The sequence below is a fragment of the Leptodactylus fuscus genome, chromosome 8, assembly GCF_031893055.1.
Source record: "Leptodactylus fuscus isolate aLepFus1 chromosome 8, aLepFus1.hap2, whole genome shotgun sequence".
In the NCBI taxonomy this organism is placed as follows: Eukaryota; Metazoa; Chordata; class Amphibia; order Anura; family Leptodactylidae; genus Leptodactylus; species Leptodactylus fuscus.
Window position 1 is genome coordinate 33,923,750 of NC_134272.1, and position 27,077 is coordinate 33,950,826.

Genomic DNA, 27,077 nt, shown 5'->3' on the forward strand with positions numbered 1-27,077 from the left:
ATAGAGACAAAGCTAAATATAACAGTACTGCATTAATATTGTTTGTCTCATCCCATCGCTTTATGCTGTTAAACAGATGGTATATGCTTTGCTGTACATTTGACTGGCAGACATGAGATTGAAAAACGAACAGACAAAAATGACAACAAATCTTAACATGTTAAAGTCAAAAGCTCACAAAACACAATTTTCAGAATGAGAGACACGGCACATGAAAAATCTGTCCATAAAAGGTCCATGGACAGTTCCCTGGTCTGGTAATAACACAAGAGCTTCTAAAGATCATCTTAAAGAGCTTTAACAAGATAGACCTGGAGGGTAGAAAAAGGTCATTTGATGCAGTCGGATCAGAATATCAGCACAGCTGTTGGTGGGTGAGGTCATGTTAGCACATAACTTTTGGTATGATGTCTTGTCTGATCTTGTGGTGATAGGTGGATACATCTAGAGATTCACCAATGCAGCGGAAATTAAGAGTTTATTGGATGCTCAGTGTAAAAATAGTCTTCCGTGTGAAGCTTCAGCAGGTGCCAACTAAAGACATGTCAGATGGTACTGACACATTGGCATCAACATTCTTCATTCATCTAACCTAGGAGATAAACCAACCCTAGGGAGCCACCTAAAAAAAGGCCCTATTGCAGTGCTCGGGTACCAACCTAAGAATGTATGCTTGGAACAGACCCAAAACTGACCAATATGGCAGCCAATTCTTGATTGACAAATGCCAACACAGCCAAGGCTGACATTTCTTACATAGTTAAATGATAGGTGTCAAAAGAATGACCGTATGTCAGAATATTTACATTGTTTGCTGTCATAGAACTGAATGGCTCGTGCTAAATAACTTAATTGCAGATGTCATTTGTATAAAGGGACTATGAGAAATGTTCATTTTAGGAAGCATGACTCACATTTTTGTTGAACTCTCTGTAGCCTCCTATAAGACAAAGACCGAATGCAGTAAAATGTTTTTTTTTTTCTCCCTCCACCAGCTCCACACCGCAATGAGACTGCAGGAGGCACGGCTGGCACATTGGCAGATGAAGAACAGGCATCACAGCATAACAGCAGCAGCAGGGAAAGCACTAACCACAACCAGAGCAATGAAATGCACAAAGAAATCACACTGCCTTCACGACTGGTCTATTACCTTAACAAGGAGTCAGAAAGTCCATACCACATACTGGATACAAAGACAAGGGACCAGCAGAAGCATAACAAGGTACATTGGCCAATGGGCAAAGAAGAAATAAGAGTTGACTTGACAATATTGTAAAAGGAAATGTTACTCAGAATCCAATCCTGGTTGGTATAGACTGGTCTGCTTAAAATATCTTGGCTTAAGCAGGGTTAAAAAAAATACTTATTCGGTATTACAGGTATCGCATAACATATGGTTACACTCACCCTCTATAACTACATATAAATTGATTTATAGTATATAGTATCCGTTCCCAGAATTCACATTATTAGAGTATATACCATGTGGGAGATTGCCTTGAACATGAGAATTCCTTACCATGTTTATTTATTTCTTATATTTTGTTAACATTTAACATTCTGTTACATATACACCCAAATACATATAAGGGAAAATAAACAATTAAGTGACATTACGGTGGTGCATAGTCCTGTGCTCACTGAAATGTTAGGTGGTGTTATATGAACCTAACACCAAAAGCTATGTTCCAGTGAAAAGGTCCATTTGGTAATGCTAGGAGACCTCTGTTATCAGTATTGTTAGTTCTGTATAATAGCGAGGCCATCAGCCATGGTTATATATCGATGCGGCTCCTTAGTCACTGGTTGGGGAACCTTCTCCAAAACAAACATTAAAGTGGTTATATGGCTTCCAAAAAGTATCTGCAAATACATCCACGTCAGTGCAAAATCCTCAATGTTCTCTCGTGCAGCCTTTGCTTGGCTTTATTTTACTTGAGACTCCTTGTATCAGTGTTATTTACATATAGTGAATCTGTGAACAAACTACATTTCCCATGATTCCTCTCACCCCTCTCATTCTCTATGTACCCCTCTCTTCTCCACTCTCCCTTGCAATAAAATCACAGGTAATAATGCCCACATTCACATCTGAGGTCACATACAGTTGTGATGTTTCATTTGCAAGTTCAATTAATCATCCTCCCCCTTTCCTATGAGTAGCACACACAGAGAGTGAGAGCAGGCAGAAGAATAATGGGAAATGTAGTTTGTCCATAGAATCACTGCATGTAAATAACAGAGATACAAGCAGTCTCAAGTAAAATAAAGCCAAGAAAAGGCTGCACAAGGACACAGTGATGATTTAGACAATTCGGGCCACAAAACTCAGGATATGTCCTATTTCTGTCTGGCTGGTTTTGCATCCATGCTTCCACAGCTCCTATTCATTGAATGAATGGGGATGTTGAAGCACATGGATGACATCTGTGTGCTGTGTATGTGCCCGCTAGTGGCCAGCAGATGATCATCTGTAAGGGCCTTACACTGAAGTTAAACACTGGAGGCCTGGGACGGGGTACGGCTACACATCACCACCCATAATATGTAATGGAAAGATTTGCATCTGTTCTGTGTTTTTAACCAGCTCCTGGCTTTGGCACACAATCACTAATGCAAAACGCTGACATGTGAATAAGGCCTTATGCTAGCAATCAGATCAGCAACCTGATAATACATTTTTGTCTAACCTCATATACTGTTACATATTATATAGCATCTATGGTGCTAGTATAGGATGTGACTAGTATAGTTTTGCAGTTTATTCTAGTTGACCATTTTATAATTGTGAAATTTAACAATCATGTACAATAGTTTGCTGTGAGACACACTATTGTATTGGTGAATACATTTTGTAATATATTCTTTGAGAGTGTTAGAAGATATTATGAGATGTATGTCGATTGTACTATAGGAGGACTAGGCTTGTGGTGTGATGGGGTCATGTATTGAAACTACAGCCCATTGGTCTAGGACAAGGTTCAGCAATCCTCTGGTTTGCTAGCCAAAGGTACCACTTGAGCCAGATTTGTCCGGCACAGCAGTGTTATCTTGTGATGGAGGAGGCGTAGCTAACACTTCCAAGCATTACGTCACTGAGGACCTTCTGACACTAGCGCTGGAGTCAGGTCAAGGAATTAAAGTGGCACAGAACTTGCAGTGTTCACATGACCCCGACAGGTTCACATGACTGTAATTCTGAAGAAATCCTTGTTCTGTATTACAGCTCCATTATATAATATTTTCATTTGTGGGTTGAAAAGCTTGCAAATTTTGCACCACACACCGAGTACTTTGTCTTTGAATTTTTTCTTTAAAATCGTCACGGCATACAAAAAATTCCGCCACCCCAAGTGTAGGATATACACTGTTTACCAAGAAGTATTTGGACACCTGTGGTAGAATAAAAAAACAACATTTATTCCTATACAATAGTTGGTAGACCCCAGCAGATGCTTCCTTACGGATGGTATTGATGGACACAATACTCCCAGATGCCTGGTGAAACTCCTGGTGTATGTGAGCCATTGGTTGGGTGCGGTTTCACTGGCCAGCACTCATCGCTCTCTATCTCCCAGTTTCGGGGGTCTGCCGACTCGGGGCGCTTTCTGACAATCACTGTTCACCTTCCACTTCATAATCAGATAGGCCACTGACGATTTTGGGTAATTCAGTTCATTTGCTATGTCCCTTAAGGATTGACCATTTCTGTGGTACCCCACAATTACCCCTTTCTCTGCACTTCGTGGCATCTTGCATGCGACTAATGCCAATGCACTAATGCCAATGCTGCTTCCTATTTAACGGCAAAAGGCGTAACGTACATCATGACCGCAGATATCTTCATTTGCATGAGTGTCCAAATACTTATTGGTAGACAGTGTAGCACAGTCCGGAAAGTTGCAAAGCAGAGATTGTTTTCTAAATTTCTTTTTTTTTTTGCATTCATGGGAAAGCAACAATTTTCTGCCTGTTCATGGCGTGCACATCACCTGACATGTCATGTTCTGCTAGTTGTACTCCCCCAATCTCTTAGGTATGTCGGATAGAACGGTAATGTTTGGAATTATGTAGGATTTACTGTTTCACAAAGGCATGTCCACCCACGCAGGTAAATTTGCAGAGTAGTACATGGTGAATAGAAATGCCGAGTCCCCCTAAATATAACAGGCCGCCCCTGCTGCTTTCCTGATTGCTCTATGGTGACTTTTCTGAGTTCAGGAGAATTACAGTGTTCTAACCTGAAATCACTCTCTGCTCAGTAGATGCTGCGTCCTCTCGGCACAGCTCAGAGTTTCTTGAGGAAAGACGTCTTCATGAGCTCTTTATCTTTAAGTGCAAAGCCTATCTGGCGCCATATATTTCTATTCAGATTGAATATCAGAATTTCCTTGGTTCTTTGGATTGCATTACAAGCATGATTAGAAGGCCTAGCATGTTCACATGGGCTTATAGGACACAGGCTCATGTTACATGAATATTTCTTAATGTAACAGGTGTCAGGGCTGGGCTTGAGCATTGCCGCTCCATTTCCTTGTATGACAGTTACTATGTGTTTATTGCCTATTGCAGTTTGGCATACATTCTCTTATCTGTAAATGGAAGTCATTCTCTATTTATAAATGTTCTGCCTTTTTATGCATATGTATTTAACTTACCATATGGCAATCCTGTATCTAGAGCTGTGTATTTGTATATTCAGCATATTTATGTTTAACAACAGGTCTGGGACTGAAATTAGAACTAGTGTAGTCATATATACTGTAGGGAACAGCTCAGACGGTGGGGGTCGGCAATGATAGGGTTCACACAGGCAGCAGGTCTCAAACTCCAATGGTGCTTTTATTTAGGGGCTTCAGCACAAAAAAACACTGTACAAACAAAAAGAAACACCTAAGCTTATCCCGCTCTAACTAAGGGTGGGTTCACAACTGCACTCGTCGTCCAGTTTGTTTAAACCAGCCGGTTTTCAGGCTAAGGCATGAATGCATTGTGGTTCTTTCCACAGCGCTTTTAAGAGAAAGTTCACAGAGTTTTCCTCTGTGGACTTTCTCTTAACATTATATCTACGGCGTTTCTGTAGATATAATTGACATGCTGCAATTAGCAAAGTCGCAACGGCTTTGCAAATCGCAGCGTGTCCACACTGCGTTTTTCTTCCGCAAAGTGGGCATGGGATTCGCCCTTTGCTTGCACTGTACAGCGCCGCGATTTTCCCGCAGTGTCTCCGCTGCAGGCAAATCGCGGCGTTTATGTCCCATTGGGCCCCGGCCTCAGTCTTCTGCCCTACGAAACTGGACAGGAGACGGAAGATGGAAACCGTCTGGATTACATAAACTGGACGATAAGCGCAGTTGTGATCCCGCCCTAAACAGCAGCATGCCTCACTAACCTAGTGTAGGCCAAAAGGTGTCACCAAACCCAGTAGCAAATTGTGTATAACATCCACTCCAGGGGTGCTGTCTCTACCAAACTGCAATATTTGTCAACCCTCCTTTTAGTCTAAGTTCACACAGAGTTTTTTGGTCAGGGTTTTGGCAGAAATCCGCCTCCAAACCCTGAACCAAAAAACGCCTCACCATTCAAAGTATACAAAACGCTCCTGAGTCTTTTCTGCTAGCATTTTTTTCCTGCTAGTGGCAAAAAAAGTGAGGTGTTCCTACTTTTTTGAAACCTGAGCGTTTTCCGGCTCACGGCTTCAATGCAAGTCAATGTGAAGCGTTTTTTCCTGCTCACATTTTTTGGTCAGCAAACCTGAAGCGGAACCTGAAATGTTTTTGGCAAAAACCTGATCAGGAAACGCCAGGCAGTTTTTTAAAATATAATTCATGACCACATCCCATGAGAGAATGGATCAGGAAACTCCTCGATAAACGCCTCAAAAAAAAACGCTTCACGCGTTTTATGGTCCGGTTTTGACAATGCCAAAACCCTGACCAAAAAACTCCGTGTGAACTTACCATCACGAGGCTTCCTTCTCCGGTAATGACTATCAGGAAGCCTCATCTGAGAATACCTGGGACTAGGTAAAAAAAAAACCATAGTGGACTGGAAGACTCCCACTACCAACCTGTCCTCCAGTCCCAAAAATCCAGCTCATGTAATTTAAATAAAGAGCCCAAGCAGACTAGGTTCTGCTAAAACATGTATCCTTCTGGATTTCTGCTACCGTGCCTAGCTGAGGAAATCAGGTGAGATATACATCCTGTCCACCATAAACTTTACCACAATACATAACAGCATTCAGATCCATTGATTGATTCTATTAGGGCTAATGCCCACGTAGCGAATCACAGCAAAAAAAAATGCAAAAAATAAAACGCGGCGGAATCTCATCAGGTTTTTTTCTGCAGCATCTTACTTTGCAGTTTCACAGGGTTTTTTTATGCTGTCTTTCTGCCCCTAATGTACCTATATGGAAACACCAATGTTTCTTTAGGTATACATGCCACAAATTTTTTTTTTAAATCGAGTGTTTTTGAAAACGCTGCGTTTCTGTTGCAGATTTTTGTCCACAATGTGTGGATGGGATTAGCCTGAATCCAATCCACTTTACAGGTAATGTAAAATGCAGAATTTTCGCAAGGTGGGGTCAACACCTAAAGGGGTATTCTGGGTTCAGCAAGTAATTGTTATTCATTGTACAATAAAAAGTCATACTATGTCCCAATAGGCATTCAGTATCAATTCAACATGTGTTCAGGATCTCTCCATGAGGAAAATCCAAGTTAGATTCCTTCCACGGATTAACTACACGATTTATAGCAGATTTGCTTATGGTAAACCTGTACTGTAGGCCATCAATTTTATGAAAGTGGATAACTCCTTTAAGGTTGACTGTATGTAGGTTGCTGAATTTCCACTGCGGCAAAATTACGGCATTTACGCTATGTAGTGCCCCAGCCTTAGACTGTTTTCACACATCATAGTTGCCTTTTTATTTCAGTTTTTATAGCAACTTTCACAAAACCAAAGTACAGATGATGTGTCTGAAACTGCAGCGCTGTGAAAGCAGTTCTCCTGAAAGCACGACAAAACTGTGACAAAACCAAAAAACTTACTGAGGCCCCGTGTTGCCGAAACGTTTTTTGTTTTTTTTTTTGCAGATTTTGCTGCAGTTTCTTCAGCCAAAGCCAAGAATGGCTATAAAAGGAACGGGAGATATGGAAATATATAGGAAACTCTTATACTTCTCCCTTCTGCTCAATTCACTCCCGTCTTTGGCTCAAAGATAAGTGTGTTTCCACAATGTGGTACCTTAGTTTGAAGCGTGCCAAAATTTTAGCGCAAATTAAACTAGTTAATAGGAGAGATAAAGCAAGCCAGAAATATCTAAAGAAGCACATTGTATAGACTAAGATATAATGTTAGGTAACAGTAAGTACATTATATAGACTGGGATATATTGTTGGGTATCAGTAAGTACATTATATAGATAGAGATATACCGTATTTTTCGGACTATAAGACGCACTTTTTTTCCCCCAAATTTCGGAGGAAAATGAGGGTGCGTCTTATAGTCTGAATGTGGATGGCCGCGCTACTGTCACCGCTGGTTTTCTTCAGCGGCAGTAGCGCGGCAATCTGCAGGCCCCGGCAGCTAAGACAGTCCCCGGCATCTGCTGTAATAGACCGGCGGATGCCGGGGAGTGTCTTAGCTGCCGGGGCCTGCAGATTGCCGCGATACTGCCACCGCTGGTTTTCTTCAGCGGCAGGAGCGTGACAATCTGCAGGCCCTGGCAGCTAAGACACTCCCCGGCATCCGCCGGTCTATTACAGCAGATGCCGGGGAGTGTCTTAGCTGCCGGGGCCTGCAGATTGCCACACTCCTGCCGCTGAAGAAAACCAGCGGTGGCATGCTGTAAATCCGCTCCTCCTCCGCAGGTCCCGGCAGTTTAGTTAGCCCCGGGGCCGGTCCCCACCGGCCCCATACCTTTAGTGATGCAGGCCGGCTCCTGCACGGCGAGGCCGCAGGAGCCGACCTGTTCCGATGACAGCCGGGAGCCTAATGAAGGCTCCGAGGCTTGTCATAGATATATATTACTATCGCGGCTGGTCTATGACACTCCGCGATAGTAATGTATAGAATCTCCCATAGACGGCAATACACTTGTATTGCCGTCTATGGGACTTGCAATCAAATGATTGCAGGTTCAAGCCCCCTAGGCGGGGGATATTAAAATAGTAAAAAAAAAAAAAAACCACTTAAAAAAAATATAATAAAAAATAAAATAAATAAAAGTTCACCTCCTTTCCCTAGAATACATATAAAAGTATAACATTACTGTGAAACATACACATTAGGTATCCCTGTGTCTGAAAATGCCCGGTCTACTAATATTTTTATGTACAGTGAACGTCAAAATCAAAAGTGCTAAACTGCCAGGTTTTTCTCTCTGTTTTGCCTCTGAATTAAATAAAAGGTGATCTAAGCAATAAACATTTCCCAAAATGGTATATCTAAAAAGTACACCTGGCCCCACAAAAAAAACGCCCTATACATCCCCGTACAGCTGCAAGGTCACCTGTCAATGTGGCCTTGCAGCTATTCCAAAACTACAACTCCCATATATTAAATATTTTACCATTTTTTGCCTGAAAATTTTTTTTCCCTATTTTTCTCCTCTAAAACGTCTTATAGTCCAGTGCGTCTTATAGTCCGGAAAATACGGTAATATTAGGTAACAGTAAGTACGTTATATAGATAGAGATATAATATTAGGTAACAGTAAGTACATTATATAGATAGAGATATAATATTAGGTAACAGTAAGTACATTATATAGAGATATAATATTAGGTAACAGTAAGTACATTATATAGAGATATAATATTAGGTAACAGTAAGTACATTATATAGATAGAGATATAATATTAGGTAACAGTAAGTACATTATATAGAGATATAATATTAGGTAACAGTAAGTACATTATATAGATAGAGATATAATATTAGGTAACAGTAAGTACATTATATAGATAGAGATATAATATTAGGTAACAGTAAGTACATTATATAGATAGAGATATAATATTAGGTAACAGTAAGTACATTATATAGATAGAGATATAATATTAGGTAACATTAAGTACGTTACATAGACTGGGATATATTGTTGGGTAACAGTGTGTACGTTATATAGACTGGGATATAATGTTAGGTAACAGTAAGATCATTAGACTAAGATATAATGTTAGGTAACAATAAGATCATTATATAGACTAAGATATAATCTTAGGTAACAGTAAAAGGAAAATGTTGTTTTTGCACCGTGTTAGCCAGAGGGTAGGAAATATAAAAAAAAAACCTTGAAAGTCATTAGGTAACAGTAAGTACATTATATAGACTGGAATATAATGCTGGGTAACAGTAAGTACATCATATAGACTAAGATATAGTGTTAGGGAACAGTAAGTACATTATATAGACTGGGATATATTGTTGGGTAACAGTAAGTACATTATATAGATAGAGATATAATATTAGGTAACAGTAAGTACATCATATAGACTGGAATATAATGTTAGGGAACAGTAAGCACTATATAGACTAAGATATAATGTTGGGTAACATCACATAGAGACCACCAAAACTGAACACAAATTAATGACAGAAGAAGCTTTGCCCAGTGGTAATATCATGGCCCATGAGGTGTAACCGAGGCATGATTATTGCTAATTGAAAACTAACCCAATAACCCACCCCCCCCCAAAAAAAAAAAAAAAAAAAAAAAAAAAAAAAACCCCAAAAAATAAATGAATGGCAGAAGAATAAGCAGATGATAGTTCACACCTGCCAACATTTCAGCTTGTTAATCTATGACAATTTTCTGGCCATCACCACGTTCACTTTGTTGTAAAATGGACATGGTCATGGCCCTTTTTCAGATGTGACGCACAATAAGTGCCCAATTCACATGTGAATTGCCATGCCTGGGAGATTTGCCAGTTCTTTTGAGAGTCCAGGAGGTCACCCCCCCTTCCCCCTCACCTTCTTTGTCAGTAGCCTCCTGGACATTCTGGGAGAGTTGGTAAGCATGTGCTAAACTTTACAAAGTCAATAATAACAGAACAAAGTAGCCAACGCTAAGAAACAAAAATGTTTAAAACAAAGAAAAAATATCAATATACTAATATATAAAAAGCAAGCCATGTTGCCAATAACTCATTGGCAACCCACTTTATGGTCACAGTGGCAGAATCCACTACTCAATAACTCTCTTCTTTATCTATTCCTCTCGTCCCAAAAGAGGTGTATTGTGTAGGGTTAAGCGATCGGGATCGGAAAAGATCGGATTCTGATTGGTGATCGAGAAAATTTCACGATCACTATTGGAATTCCGATCCTGATCTTTTCGGGTGGGATCGAGATCGGAGCTTATTTCCCACAATGACTGGCCAGTAGCCAAGCTACTTAGCACCCATAGGAATGAATGGAAGTGGCCAGCTGCTTAACCCCCTGCGTGCCGGCTGTGTCCATTCATTCCTATGGATTTACTGCAGCCTGCCACTCTTCTGCTTCGTCCCTGTTTTACCATATACTCAGCTGAATATACGGTAAAACAGGGACGAAGCAGAAGAGTGGCAGGCTGCAGTAAATCACTGTCTGTTGCGCTGCTGTGAGGACAACTAGGCAAGTTCATGAGTAGATAGATACTACTGTACATTGACTTGTCTATCTACTAGACAAGTCAATGTACAGTAATATCTATCTACTCATGAACTTCGCTCAACTTACCTGCTCAGAAATGTTGCCGCTGCCCTCTGCTGGTCCGGTCCTCTGTCCTTCATGTGGCTTCAGAGCACCCTGCGCCCCGCCCCCCTAGACTAGTATTATAGAGAAGGCGGGGCTTAGGAGAGTGTGGGTGGGTACTGGGAGGGGAGACATGAGTGATGCACTCACGTCTCCCCGCACACTCTCCAGCCGCACCAAACCCCGCCTACTCCCTGCATCTCTACAATACTAGTCTAGGGAGGTGGGGGGGGGGCATGGGGCGCAGGGCGCTCTGAAGACATGTGAAGGACAGAGGACTGGACCGGACCAAGCAGAACTGGGAAATGCAGCTGTGCAGGTAAGCGGACACTGGTAGTGGGGGTGGGGGTAATCACTACACAGTGTGGGGTCCAAAACTTGAAACAATTTTTGGACTACATGCGGTGTAGTGAATAGGATCGTTTTTAAAATCCGATTTATTTAAAAAATCCTATTGACTTGCATTGGGATTGGAATTGGGATAGGGATCAGGTTTGAATGGAAAATGATCGGAAATCGGATTTTAAAAACGATCCTAAAATTTCAAGATCGGCTCAACCCTAGTATTGAGTAGTGGATGCAGAATGGGCGTACAATGGGTTATGCTGCACCAGGAGAAGGATATTGAATACTGGACACTCCCAGTGTGTTGAAGAATGGGTTGCTTTGTATTTCCTTCTTTAAGTGGTGAGTGTGGAGGAGGGTGTCTATCACTATATGGAGATCAGTGTATGGATGGATTAAGCATAATAGATATGGGGGATTAGAAGAGATACAAAACAAACTTTTATATAAAAAAACAACACAAGGACGGGGACCTTATGAGGATTGTCATTCCACAAATGTCTTAATTTTGTATTTTTATGTTTCGTATTATAAGAAATGACCAAGAAGATTTCGTAGAGCTCATTGTATTTTTTGCACAATAGCGATGCACAGTGAGAATGACATGGTAGAAAGCAAGAGGTCCTAAAAGTGGAAAGGAACCTGCAGTGGAAATCTGCCTCGAATTCCTCTTCACTTTCCACCACCATGTGAACTTATCTTTCAGTAGCAGTTTTCTAGAGCACACAATGTTTTCACACACTGGGCTTTGATACTAGTTTATTATACGGTAATTGTGTTTCATATGGTTGGCTTTATTGAAAACTCCTTTTTGTAGTACTCTAGATTTGTGAACATGCACGGTCTGATCTGTGAGAATGAATGCTTCAGTCACATGATCCACAATGGGCTTTAGTCATTTCATTCTTTATTGCCATCTGGCCACGCAATGAAGCGTAGAGTGAGGCAGCAAAGTAGTCCCGCTGTCATTGTGTGCTCATCTTCTTCTCAGTTAATCACTCCATAGTGAAGAATGATTCACTGGATACCATCAGGACCACCGCCATCATCATCATCATCACTAAGGAGTCATGTGTCTGCGCTTTATTGCATCCATGTTCTAGTCATTTAAACCCATGAAAGTACACTAAACAAGCTTCATTAGCCAGATATTGATAATTGTACTCTAATTTTGATAGAAAACACAACTTTTTGCAAACTGTTCAGACTCAATTGTCTACTGTATATAGCTGTGTATTTTTCTATGTATTATATCTGTTATCTATGTACAGTATATGCCTGTATCAGATAGATGGAAGAATCGGTATGAATAGAAAAAGAAGATGTACGAATGACCTTAATTAATTCAGTTCTCAGTCAAAATAAGTTAAAATCTGCATTAATTAAAAAAGCAATTTCTAGGGAATTGGTTGGTTGCAAGGTAATCTCAAGGTCCTTTTTTTGCACATCACTCACAATTTTTGCTTCCTTGGCAGAACCCACTTTCTCTGACCTTCTGGCTGATGGACATTGTAAACAGATTTTTTTCCATTTACTGTTATTTCGCCTTGTGCTGTGATAATACTATGTCAGCATAGAGCGCCTTAGACTAAATCTAAAGGGAAATTACAAATGTTCTATACATGTGATTATGGATGTGAAAAGAAACAATTCAGTATACTGTCAATGTCGACTTTGTACGGTCTGCTATGTGAGAAGGGCACATTCACAACGGATTACTGGTGTGTTACACAGAGAATGAAGCAATCTATTGGTATTTTAGTACAAATAATAGTGTTAGTGAGCCATGTAATAAGTTAGTTAGTGAGCCATGTAACAATATCATTTGAATAGTGTCTTGTACATCTCTCACAACATCTCTCATGACCAGACTGTGACATTTCTAACTTGATGATTGATTTTTCATCTTTTATACATTTACTAAGTGTTTATTACTGTACACACCATAGAATTTAACCCATTCCCAACACTGACATTTTTCGTTTTTGACTCCCCACCTAGCAAAAGCCATAACTTTTTTTTTTTATTTTTGCAATCACAATCGTATCTGTACTTATTCATAATTAATTTAGTATTCCATAAAATGTTATGTGAAAACAATTAGATTGACGTGAACTTGTAAAAAAATTACAATTGACTGAATTTTTAATGGGTTTTGTTTTGACAGTGTTCACTATGCAGTAAAATGGCATATTCTTTATATTCTGCTGGTCAGTTTGATTGTGGAAATACCAAATTTATGTAGTGGTTATGTTTTAAAACCAAAAATCAAAAGCTTTGTAGGTTGCAAAAAAATTATTGCAGTCACCATACTCTGACATCTGTAACTTTTATATGTTTCTGTATACCAAGCTGTGTAAAGCATTGTTTTTGCAGAGCAAGATGTAGATTTTCATATACTGTCTTGGGGAATGTCTCATATTTTGATACATTTTCATTAATTTTTTTTTCGAAGACAAAATGGCAAAAACAGTAGTGATTCAGCTATTTAGATTTTTTTTTTTTTTTTTTTTACTGCTATGGCGTTCACCATGTGGGATAGATATTTAAATTCTTTTATAGTTTGGACATTTTCATATGATGGGCTGCCTAATATTCTTATCTTTTAGTTTATTTTTCTACTTCACTATAGGAAAAGGAGGAGATTTAAACCTTAATTGTATAATATATATATATATATATATATATATATATATATATATATATATATAACCTTTTTTTCGCCACCCTCCCTCCAGCAACCATTAAATTGCTTGTACCATAGACTGCAATCGGTGGTGAAAAACCTTAAGAAAGTTAGTAATTCAAAAGCTACTGCAGTAGATGGAATTATGATATTAGCCATACTTAGTATTTGTTACAACATAATTCATTGGCAACTACCTCCATATATAGAGATCTATTATTTTCTTGGGCCAGTTAACGTCATCAAAGGTCCTTTAGCCCTCTAGGATTTAGCATCTACTGCAGGAAGAGCCCCTGAGTGGATGCTCATCCCAGGACAGGTGAGTATACAGTGGGGAAAAAAAGTATTTAGTCAGTCACCAATAGTGCAAGTTCCACCACTTAATGATGAGAGGCGTCTGTAATTCACATCATAGGTAGACCTCAACTATGAGAGACAAAATGAGAAAACAAATCCAGAAAATCACATTGTCTGATTTTGTAAGAATTTTTTTTCAAATTATGGTGGAAAATAAGTATTTGGTCACCTACAAACAATCAAGATTTCTGGCTCTCACAGACCTGTAACTTCTTCTTTAAGAGTCTCCTCTTTCCTCCACTCATTACCTGTAGTAATGGCACCTTTTTAAACTTGTTATCAGTATAAAAAGACACCTGTGCACACCCTCATACAGTCAGACTCCAAACTCCACTATGGTGAAGACCAAAGAGCTGTCAAAGGACACCAGAAACAAAATTGTAGCCCTGCACCAGGCTGGGAAGACTGAATCTGCAATAGGCATCCAGCTTGGATTGAAGAAATCAACTGTGGGAGCAATAATTAGAAAATGGAAGACATACAAGACCACTGATAATCTCCCTCGATCTGGGGCTCCACGCAAAATCTCACCTCGTGGGGTCAAAATGATCATAAGAACGGTGAGCAAAAATCCCAGAACCATGCGGGGGGACCTAGTGAATGAACTGCAGAGAGCTGGGACCAATGTTACAAAGCCTACCATCAGTAACACACTACGCAGCCAGGGACTCAGATCCTGCAGTGCCAGACATGTCCCACTACTTAAGCCAGTACATGTCCGGGCCCGTCTGAAGTTTGGTAGAGAGCATTTGGATGATCCATAAGAGTATTGGGAGAATGTCCTATGGTCTGATGAAACCAAACTAGAACTGTTTGGTAGAAACACAACTTTTCGTGTTTGGAGGAAAAAGAATACTGAGTTGCATCCATCAAACACCATACCTACTGTAAAGCATGGGGGTGGAAACATCATGCTTTGGGGCTGTTTCTCTGCAAAGGGGCCAGGACGACTGATCCGGGTACATGAAAGAATGAATGGGGCCATGTATCGTGAGATTTTGAGTGCAAACCTCCTTCCATCAGCAAGGGCATTGAAGATGAAACGTGGCTGGGTCTTTCAACATAACAATGATCCAAAGCACACCGCCAGAGCAACGAAGGAGTGACTTTGTAAGAAGCATTTCAAGGTCCTGGAGTGGCCTAGCCAGTCTCCAGATCTCAACCCTATAGAAAACCTTTGGAGGGAGTTGAAAGTCCGTGTTGCCAAGCGACAGCCCCAAAACATTACTGTTGTAGAGGAGATCTGCATGGAGGAATGGGCCAACATACCAACAACAGTGTGTGCCAACCTTGTGAAGACTTACAGAAAACGTTTGACCAATGTCATTGCCAACAAAGGATATATAACAAAGTATTGAGATGAAATTTTGTTACTGACCAAATACTTATTTTCCACCATAATTTGAAAATAAATTCTTACAAAATCAGACAATGTGATTTTCTGGATTTGTTTTCTCATTTTGTCTCTCATAGTTGAGGTCTACCTATGATGTAAATTACAGACGCCTCTCATCTTTTTAAGTGGTGGAACTTGCACTATTGGTGACTGACTAAATACTTTTTTGCCCCACTGTAAGTATTTTTAAATTTTTATACACCTCCCTAGTCAGGTTATTTTTCATTATCAATATGTATAGTGGTCAGGGAACAAGGTTTTCCCTGACCATTATGGACTCGGCCGCCGCCATTTTAAGTTTGCCACAGGCCCCATACCCCTCCGGGCCCAGTCGCACTCCCTGCAACCGCGATTGTTACGCCACTGCTGGATGTAGTTTTGCCTAACATACATTACAAATGTCACTAACTGAAATTGGGACATATTTTGGTGTAGAAAACATTATGCCCTTAATAGCATGTCTGAAGAAACTACGCATTAACAATTCTGATGTTGTTTCTTCATAACAGTTGAAACTGGGGAAGAAATGGAGGGGTGGACATGAAACTGGGGGTAGATGAAGGGGGCACTTAAACTGGGGGGACATTAAACTGGGGACAGCTGGAGGGGGCATTAAACCATGGGAGTAGCTGGAGGGGGACCTGTCTGACTCTAGTTGCCCCCAGTTTAATGTCATCCTCCAGCTACTCCTACGGTTTAATGTCTGCTTCCAGCTGCCCGAGTTTAATGTCCCCCTCTAGTTGCCCCCAGTTTAATGTCCCACTTTATCTGCCATTAATTTATTGTTCCCCTCCAACTACCCCCACTGTTTAATGTCCCCCTCCAGCTGCTCCAGTTTCATGTCCCCTCTAGTTTCCACCAGTTAAAACTGGGGTACCAAGAGAGGGACTTAATACTGTGGGACAGTTGGAAGGGAACATTATAATGTGGGGTATATAATGTTAGGGTGACTGTAGGAGGATTATACTATGTGGGGGCACATGGAAAGATGATTGAGAATGGGCGGAGTCAACATAGAAGTGGGTGGAGCTAAATTTGCCACGGCACGCATAGCCCTCTAGAATAGTTTCAATTTCTTATACGGCCCTATGGGAAAATTAATTGCCCACCCCTGCTCTAATGGATAAAACTCTGACTATAGTCATGTGATTTACGGTCCATTGTCATGTGATGAGACACACATTATAGTTACAGCACAGTAATCAGACATCTGCCTTGTAATCATCTGTGCACCTGTGTCCTCATCACATGACCATGGACCGTAAATCACATGACCATGGTCAGACTTTTATCCACTAGAAGTAACAGAATGAATGACAGCAAGCAGAGATCTAGAAAACTATGAGGAATTGATAAAGTATATAGAAAAATTGTATATCTTTTAATTGTACAAACAATAACATTTGTTTCTCAATATTGGTCTGAAAGTGGACAACCCCTTTAATATTCACTTAGAGGTGAGTTTAATGAATCAAAGCTGTACTAGTCCAGCTTCAGTAAAGGAATAGCAGGATCCATTTTTTAAGCGTTGGGATAGCGCTATTTAGAACTCAAAGTCACCGATCCAAACTGCGGATGATTTAATGTCCAAAAGGTCCACAAGTTCCCTTTAAGTGGACATGTGGTGAAGTGCTGCTATATTGTGGTGTTGATTAGAGATGAGCGAACAGTGTTCTATCGAACACATGTTCGATCGGATATCAGGGTGTTCGCCATGTTCGAATCGAATCGAACACCACGTGGTAAAGTGCGCCAAAATTCGATTCCCCTCCCACCTTCCCTGGCGCCTTTTTTGCACCAATAACAGCGCAGGGGAGGTGGGACAGGAACTACGACACTGGGGGCATTGAAAAAAATTGGAAAAAGTCATTGGCTGCCGAAATCAGGTGACCTCCATTTTAGACGAATAGTGGATTTCAAATCCGGGTCATATGAGAATGTGAACTTTGTGACTATGAGACAGGGATAGCTGTACAGGCAGGGATAGCTAGGGATAACCTTTATTTAGGGGGGAATGTTATTAAAAATAACTTTTTGGGGCTCTATCGGGTGTGTAATTGTGATTTTTGTGAGATAAACTTTTTCCCATAGGGATGCATTGGCCAGCGCTGATTGGCCGAATTCCGTACTCTGGCCAATCAGTGCTGGCCAATGCATTCTATTAGCTTGATGAAGCAGAGTGTGCACAAGGGTTCAAGCGCACCCTCGGCTCTGATGTAGCAGAGCCGAGGCTGCACAAGGGTTCAAGCGCACCCTCGGCTCTGATGTAGGAGAGCCGAGGGTGCACTTGAACCCTTGTGCACCCTCAGCTCTGCTACATCAGAGCCGAGGGTGCGCTTGAACCCTTGTGCACACTCTGCTTCATCAAGCTAATAGAATGCATTGGCCAGCGCTGATTGGCCAATGTATTCTATTAGCCTGATGAAGTAGAGCTGAATGTGTGTGCTAAGCACACACATTCAGCTCTACTTCATCGGGCTAATAGAATGCATTGGCCAGCGCTGATTGGCCAGAGTACGGAACTCGACCAATCAGCGCTGGCTCTGCTGGAGGAGGCGGAGTCTAAGATCGCTCCACACCAGTCTCCATTCAGGTCCGACCTTAGACTCCGCCTCCTCCGGCAGAGCCAGCGCTGATTGGCCGAAGGCTGGCCAATGCATTCCTATGCGAATGCAGAGACTTAGCAGTGCTGAGTCAGTTTTGCTCAACTACACATCTGATGCACACTCGGCACTGCTACATCAGATGTAGCAATCTGATGTAGCAGAGCCGAGGGTGCACTAGAACCCCTGTGCAAACTCAGTTCACGCTAATAGAATGCATTGGCCAGCGCTGATTGGCCAATGCATTCTATTAGCCCGATGAAGTAGAGCTGAATGTGTGTGCTAAGCACACACATTCAGCACTGCTTCATCACGCCAATACAATGCATTAGCCAGTGCTGATTGGCCAGAGTACGGAATTCGGCCAATCAGCGCTGGCTCTGCTGGAGGAGGCGGAGTCTAAGGTCGGACCTGAATGGAGACTGGTGTGGAGCGATCTTAGACTCCGCCTCCTCCAGCAGAGCCAGCGCTGATTGGTCGAGTTCCGTACTCTGGCCAATCAGCGCTGGCCAATGCATTCTATTAGCCCGATGAAGTAGAGCTGAATGTGTGTGCTTAGCACACACATTCAGCTCTACTTCATCAGGCTAATAGAATACATTGGCCAATCAGCGCTGGCCAATGCATTCTATTAGCTTGATGAAGCAGAGTGTGCACAAGGGTTCAAGCGCACCCTCGGCTCTGATGTAGCAGAGCCGAGGCTGCACAAGGGTTCAAGTGCACCCTCGGCTCTCCTACATCAGAGCCGAGGGTGCGCTTGAACCCTTGTGCAGCCTCGGCTCTGCTACATCAGAGCCGAGGGTGCGCTTGAACCCTTGTGCACACTCTGCTTCATCAAGCTAATAGAATGCATTGGCCAGCACTGATTGGCCAGAGTACGGAATTCGGCCAATCAGCGCTGGCCAATGCATTCTATTAGCCCGATGAAGTAGAGCTGAATGTGTGTGCTAAGCACACACATTCAGCACTGCTTCATCACGCCAATACAATGCATTAGCCAGTGCTGATTGGCCAGAGTACGGAATTCGGCCAATCAGCGCTGGCTCTGCTGGAGGAGGCGGAGTCTAAGATCGCTCCACACCAGTCTCCATTCAGGTCCGACCTTAGACTCCGCCTCCTCCAGCAGAGCCAGCGCTGATTGGCCGAATTCCGTACTCTGGCCAATCAGCACTGGCTAATGCATTGTATTGGCTTGATGAAGCAGTGCTGAATGTGTGTGCTTAGCACACACATTCAGCTCTACTTCATCGGGCTAATAGAATGCATTGGCCAATCAGCGCTGGCCAATGCATTCTATTAGCGTGAACTGAGTTTGCACAGGGGTTCTAGTGCACCCTCGGCTCTGCTACATCAGATTGCTACATCTGATGTAGCAGTGCCGAGTGTGCATCAGATGTGTAGTTGAGCAAAACTGACTCAGCACTGCTAAGTCTGCATTCGCATAGGAATGCATTGGCCAGCCTTCGGCCAATCAGCGCTGGCTCTGCCGGAGGAGGCGGAGTCTAAGGTCGGACCTGAATGGAGACTGGTGTGGAGCGATCTTAGACTCCGCCTCCTCCAGCAGAGCCAGCGCTGATTGGCCGAATTCCGTACTCTGGCCAATCAGCACTGGCTAATGCATTCTATTAGCGTGAACTGAGTTTGCACAGGGGTTCTAGTGCACCCTCGGCTCTGCTACATCAGATTGCTACATCTGATGTAGCAGTGCCGAGTGTGCATCAGATGTGTAGTTGAGCAAAACTGACTCAGCACTGCTAAGTCTGCATTCGCATAGGAATGCATTGGCCAGCCTTCGGCCAATCAGCGCTGGCTCTGCCGGAGGAGGCGGAGTCTAAGGTCGGACCTGAATGGAGACTGGTGTGGAGCTATCTTAGACTCCGCCTCCTCCAGCAGAGCCAGCGCTGATTGGTCGAGTTCCGTACTCTGGCCAATCAGCACTGGCCAATGCATTTCTATGGGGAAAAGTTAGCTTGCGAAAATCGCAAACTGACAGGGATTTCCATGAAATAAAGTGACTTTTATGCCCCCAGACATGCTTCCCCTGCTGTCCCAGTGTCATTCCAGGGTGTTGGTATCATTTCCTGGGGTGTCATAGTGGACTTGGTGACCCTCCAGACACGAATTTGGGTTTCCCCCTTAACGAGTTTATGTTCCCCATAGACTATAATGGGGTTCGAAACCCATTCGAACACTCGAACAGTGAGCGGCTGTTCGAATCGAATTTCGAACCTCGAACATTTTAGTGTTCGCTCATCTCTAGTGTTGATCCATTTTTATAATTAGATTATTTTCTACAATGATGGATTGTGTATGTTGTCTAAACTGTTATACATTAGCTAAATAAAATCTTATATTGTTATTATACAGCGTATTAACCCTTAAGTACACTCCTGTCTATCATAAACCACTACCATAGACATATCATTATGATAGAAACCATGATAGTACTTAAGGGTTAATCCTGGAAACACTAAGTGTATACCTTAAATATTCTGTAACCAAGACAGTTAGTGTAGCGTGGCAGAATCACAATCCCTAAGGTCTGCGTCACACATACAGTCGTTGGTGCCATTCTTCATGCAGTTCTTTCAGCTAAAGTCGTGCAGCTCATAGAGGAAGCAAATATAGAAATGAATTATTCTTTTACTTATTCACTATTGTTTTTGGCTGAAACAACTTAATGATAAACTTCTACAAAATCTGTTTGATAAGACCGTTACATGAAGCATACTAAATAGATTAATTGTTTATGCTTGTATATGCCTGACATGCATTCTGATGATTGCCAGAATGACTCCCATGTACTAGCCTCACCTAATTCTTCCGGGCCCGGCTTCCACATCTGATGTAGATTACACATATTCTTAATATTTATATGGATTATCATCTGTCTAGAGAGGTTGGATAGATTGGTAGGGGTCCGACCCTAATGCACTGGCATGGGTCTACCATGGGTCATTGTCTGGCATGGGTGTACCAGGTCCAACTTGCTGACCAACCTTTTACTAGCCATAGAGATGAAGTCTTTGTTGATAAATTTAGTGTTTAGTGTTGTGAATGATGTCTATCATTTATCTCCACCCATCTGTAAGAGTAACATACTTCTTAAAAAGGACCATTTCCACTTCCACTAAGCTATTTACATCCTTTAATATTTTCACCATAGGCCCTACTGTTCCCCAGCAATTGGTGCTGTTACTTTTGTTGCCTGGTATGCTAACTAGACTGTCGAATGTTATGTAGCTGGTGTTAGGTAGGAACAGGCTAAAAGATGTGATTCTGAGCTCTGATATTCTCCACCTCTGTTTGGAACTCTGATGGTCCATTCACACAGAGGAAAATGGTAAGGAATTTGGTGTGGAATTTCAGCGCTGAAAAAAAAGCCTCCCATTGACTTCTAGCAGAAAAAGGAACCCATTGAAGTCAAATGGCTGTTAAAAATGTCCATGAATAATTTACATTAGAGTTACATTAGAGCAGGGGTGCTCACACTTTTTCAGCATGTGAGCTACTTTATAAACTGACCAAGGCAAAAAATCTACTATCCACTTCTTGCATGTCTGTGGGCGGGGTCAGGCATGTGGGCGGGGGTGGGCAGAGCATGAGAGCAGGAGACAGCGGCGTTCTGTGGCCGCCCAGGGATCCCCGGTGTCTGCTTGTTCACAGCGCAGGCTGGGAGTTATCTCTGGACACTGGAAGGCTGGGGCTGCGGCAGCCCCGCCTGTCAGTGTCCGGGGATGACTCTCAGCCTGCGCTGTGAACAAGCAGCACCCCGGCTCCCATCATCCCTAAGAGCGGGGAGCGTGTCATCCCCCGGAGCTGCTGCTGCCCAGCCTGCAAGTGTCCGGAGTGCTTGTTCACATCGCAGGCTGAGAGTCGACTCTCAGCCTGCACTGTGAACAAGCAGACACCGGGGATCCCTGGCTGCATCCCGCAATCGACCAATATGTCCTTTGCGATCGACCGGTAGATCGCAATCGACTTATTGGGCACCCCTGCATTAGAGAGTCTAGGAACGTATCAGATACCAAAGTTAACAGGACTGATTGCTCAGGAATGGTGGGGGCTATAGAAAAATTCCAACAGCGTTGGAATCATTTGGAGGAAAAGGATGAAACGAGCTTGAGTTATTGTAGGCCATGGAAGGTCTTCTTTAAGTTCATTCACATGGGTATTTTTATAGGGGTCTGAAGATAGTTTTGCCTTTAAACCCTCTCCAGCATTACGATGCTTTTCTCAGGTCTTTATGAAATTCAGTATTTAGATCGCACGCCCGCTTTGCACATCATATGTTATCTATTTTTATTTCTATTGACATATGTTGTTCAATGTGCCAATTTGATGCATATATTGACAATGGTTTATGTAAAAATGTACTTCTAATTCAGAACATATGTCGTAAACTGTCTCGAGATCTGGGCAGTGGGCCATGATTATAAAACTTGAGACACTTTTTTAAGAACTGTCATTTGGCTATGACCTATCTGTCTCTTTGAACTGTGTAATGTAGAACTCAATCCACTTAAGAATAATGTAAGCCTCAAGGCTTCTATCCACTCTATCCACAATAGTCAGCAGTTCTAAACAATTACAAGATTTACATTCAGTTGTGCATTAAGAGTTACATTTCATAACCGTAATATAGGCCACAACAAAAGAGCGCGGTGCCCTACATCCTAGGAGGTGGTGTGAGGCGACCTCATGCTTTTTAGTGACTAATATGCAAAATAAGTTTTGTGCTAGTTATACATAGCACGTTTCCTAGTTTTACAAACATAGATAATTATTCATGGCCCTGTGCAATAAGCGCAGTTTTGCGGAGGTGATATTAAAAGGAATCTGTCCCTACTGGTTTCCTATGTTTCCCCTCAGCAAGCTTTCTATTGCTGAAAATGTAAGCTGTAAACTTTTATACTGGTATATGCAATTTTACCTTTACTAGTCATAGGGAGCGGAGAACAGCTTCATCTAGTCATTGAGCTAAATCACACCCTGTGCAGCATGACTGATATGTCACAAGGGGAAGATGAAACCTCATGGACTGTTATACCCCCACACTAATCACCCATCCACCCCTGGACATTACCACCCCCCCTAATCACGCATTCACCCCCAGATATCCCATTACTGTCCCCTCTAATCACCCTTCCCCCGCCATACCAACCACTCTTTGGTACCAATAAAGCTCTTCTGATTTGATTTAATTCGATTTGACGAGAAGAGGAAACTCTACACCCTACTGGGAGAAGCGGAGTCGACTGTGGAGATCGCTGCCCAACATGTGCATCGGCCACCGAATGAGGGGCAGATGAGACCCCATGGACTGTTATACCCCAAATCTCCAAATCACCCACCCACCCACTCACTCATCCATGACTGCACGACTAGATTAAGCTGATTCCCTTCCCCCTTCTCCCTTGACTAGGTAAGGCAAATTTGCGTATGCCATTTTAAGGTTTTAAAAGCGTGAGAATACAGATTAACTCCGTGGCCATATCACACAAGGAAGGGAGGGGGAAAAAAGCCTAATATGGTGCAGCTGGACGTATTCCTCGGTGCTCCAGGTTTCTTATCTGCATATTTAGAAATCAAAGAATATCTGGGGAATGGAGGGAAAAACATTGCATCATTAAACTGTCAGTTTTATATGGTTAAAGGGGTTCTTCTATTAAGGACACTTATTTCCTATCCACAGGATAGGGAATAAGTGTCAGATCACTGGAGGTCTGGCCGCTGGGTCCCACAGTGATCAAAAGAATGGGGGATCGAAAACCCATGTGAGTGGAGCACCAGTGCACTTGTATGACTATCACTCCATTCATTGCTATGGGATTACAGGCACTATTGGAGATTACTTTCCCAGCAGTCTCATAGCGTCAGATGGAGTGTGGGTCATGTAAGTGCGCTGGCGTTCCACTCACAATGGATAGAGGATAAATGTATAAGGCCTGTACCCAGATACACATCAGTAAAAACCACTATGTGTATGGGACTATAGAGATGAATGGGTCCATAATTACAGATAGCACCACTACTGGTAACTAACTGTGGTCATCTGGACCTAACCCTGGTGACAATTTTCTTTAAAACACATAACATGATGGCTTTTGAGATGACAGAAGGGTAAGGTAGCATACATCATAATGACAAATATGTAGTGGTAATATTAAAATTAAGCAGTAAAATTTATTTTATAAATAATTGATATAAAAATGGTTTGCAATCTTCTAAAGTGAACAGATTACATTTTCTAAACGCAATTATCTCTATTGTCTGCATTATAACTATACTATTTCTTTTTACTTTTAGGCCGTGCATCTTGCCCAGACTAGTTTCCAGATAGAGGCCTTTGGTTCCAAGTTTATCCTTGACCTGTCATTGAACAAGTAGGTATAATACCATCAAACTAAGAAATGATTTAAGTTTTATCAGTTCACATTGGTGAAACCAAATTAATAAAGTTGAAAAACAATTACTAAAGGAGTATCCTGACTTTTTTTCTTTAGATTAGCCCCCTTATTTATGAAACATTCCCCATTACATATATGAAAAATATGTATCCCCCCCCCACAGTGTCTTCTTACTGAAGCACATGTAAACCTTGCACTTATAAGCTGTGTAATAATAATGTAATAATAATCTGTACATAAGCCACTCTCTTCTCTCCATGCCTGTGTAATGTAGATCTAGAAATACTAATTTGGCAATAAACCCCGCATCATGTCAGTAGGCTTATTAACCGAGTCATGCATGATGTTAAGGGGGCTGTCCCTAGAAGGCAGCATACAGAGGCACTGTTCTCCTAATTACATCCTGGAGAATAGATTTGCATATTTTTTACCCAGAATCCCTAGCGGAGCAGGAATGACTTGTAAGTCTCCGTACTGCCTATGTAGTCACACACTCTCCCTAGTGTGTATGATTATCCCCTGACCCTGGTCTATAGTCTCTCACACTGCCAAATTAGTATCCTGGCGCTATGCTGACGAGATCCAAAAGACCGAAACAGCGCTGTCCATAGCTGGGAATCTGTTCCTTTTGGAATAGAAATACTAATTTGGCAATAAACCCCGCATCATGTCAGTAGGCTTATTAACTGAGCATGCATGATGTTAAGGGGGCTGTCCCTAGAGGGCAGCATACAGAAGCACTGTTCTCCTAATTATATCCTGGAGAATAGATTTGCATATTTTTTACCCAATGTAGATCTAGTGAATCTGTATGTGACATTACTGCAGCAAGGACATCCTTTTCTGTGCAATGTATGCATTGGTACAAAGGTAGCATTTTTTTTATACCTAATGGCAAAATCCTCATATTTTTCTTAAATTCACTCATCAAGTATTTTGTTCATAGATCAAGCCAATGTATAGATTTCTGCATTGTAACCAGAATAGATATATCTTAGTGCATTATTGAAGTAAATTGGTAGATGGAAGAAGTCTGACTGGTCTTTAGCACCTCATAACTAAAGATTGTACAGTAGGGTCTCCATCCTACGATGGGAATGACATGCTCAGTATAACTCGGAGGTGACCTCACGTGTGTCCTCATTCATCTATCAAGCAGCACTGTGACCTGTTCATTCCTGATCTCAGTTCCAGCTCGCAGACTGCCATTGATAATAGACTGACTTGTCTTTTCAGTTTATTGAAAACCTCTTTAATATCCTATTAATATTATCCCATGCTGAATATATTCAAAATGGAAACATCATTTAAGAACTGTATTAAAGGGTTAAAAATACTATAATAATATTAACTTATACTGCATTAGTAGTATTGCATATTATTAGAACTGAATGAAAAAGTCACTATAAATGGCAACCAGATATTAAAACATATATGCTGTACAAAATACGTGTCCTACCATAGTTCATATAAAATTGATGATTTTTGTTCTATATAGATCTTTAGCCTCTGCCCGTGACTTCGTCTGTGTGTTATTGGCGTCGATGATCCGCCTATATTCAGCAAATTGCTGCTGTCGATGGTTTGCCGGCCCCGGCGTTTCGGCAACTCTTAAGCTGTACTGCTGCTGAACTTGTTCCTCACACCATGCATCTCAGCAGCTTGCTGGGATGCCATATAATGAGCGTGTTGTTGGCGTTGATAATCCATCTGCTCGGGTGGTTCAGCAGCGGTCAATCTGGCCTGCCTCTGAACTTGTTCCTTGCGCTGTGCTAAATCGGCTCAACCCCAATCCTTAGAAGAACACCACACACAGCAGATTCCACCTTTGCATTATTTATTAAACAAAAATTAAGCCAAAAAAGAAGAATCCATGTAGATACCATGAATGGATAGCTTGTAGAACCACCTTTGGCAGCAATAATTTAACTAATAATTTTCTGTATGATTTTATCAGTCTCTCACATCGTCTCTGCTTTATACCATTGCTTCTGATCATTGAGGTTTCTGAGCATTGTTTACCAGAGCATTTTTTTTTTTTTTGAGTTCAGGTCTAGACTTTGATGGGGCCATTTTAACATCTTGATATTTTTTCTTTTTCATCCATCCTGTTATAAATTTGCTGGTGCGCTTCTGATGAATGTCCTGTTGCATGACCTACTTTCGGCTTAGCTTTAGCTGTTGCATAGATGGCCTCACATTTGACTCTAGAATACTTGGGAATGCTGAGGAGTTCATGCTTTACTCAATGAATGCAAGATGCAAAGATCCTTTGGTTGCAGAACAAGTGCAGATCATCACTAGTCCACCATGATGACTGACAATTGGTCTGAGATGTTTGGGTGCTGATATGCTGTGTTTGGTTTTCACCAAATGTAGCGTTGTATATTATGGTCAAAAGACTCCACATTGGTCTTGTCTGTCCAAAGGACATTGTTCCAATAGTCTCTTGGTTCATCCAGATGTATATTCACAGTATAATTTGTATTGTTTTGTTTTTTATATAAGGTTCTAGTTACCTAATT

General features: G+C 41.8%; 1 protein-coding gene and 1 pseudogene across 4 annotated transcripts in view; both read left to right on the top strand.

The window, feature by feature from the left end:
• Positions 1-27,077, top strand: part of ADAM23 (ADAM metallopeptidase domain 23) — a 179,879-nt gene that overhangs the window by 17,675 nt on the left and 135,127 nt on the right. For all 4 annotated transcript variants that reach the window (XM_075284286.1, XM_075284288.1, XM_075284287.1 and 1 more), the window contains exons 2-3: positions 996-1,225; positions 24,452-24,528. In XM_075284286.1, coding sequence (XP_075140387.1) covers positions 996-1,225; positions 24,452-24,528 — 307 coding nt within the window. The remainder of the gene's footprint in view (positions 1-995; positions 1,226-24,451; positions 24,529-27,077) is intronic.
• On the top strand, positions 9,621-9,703 carry LOC142217753 (U4 spliceosomal RNA; annotated as a pseudogene).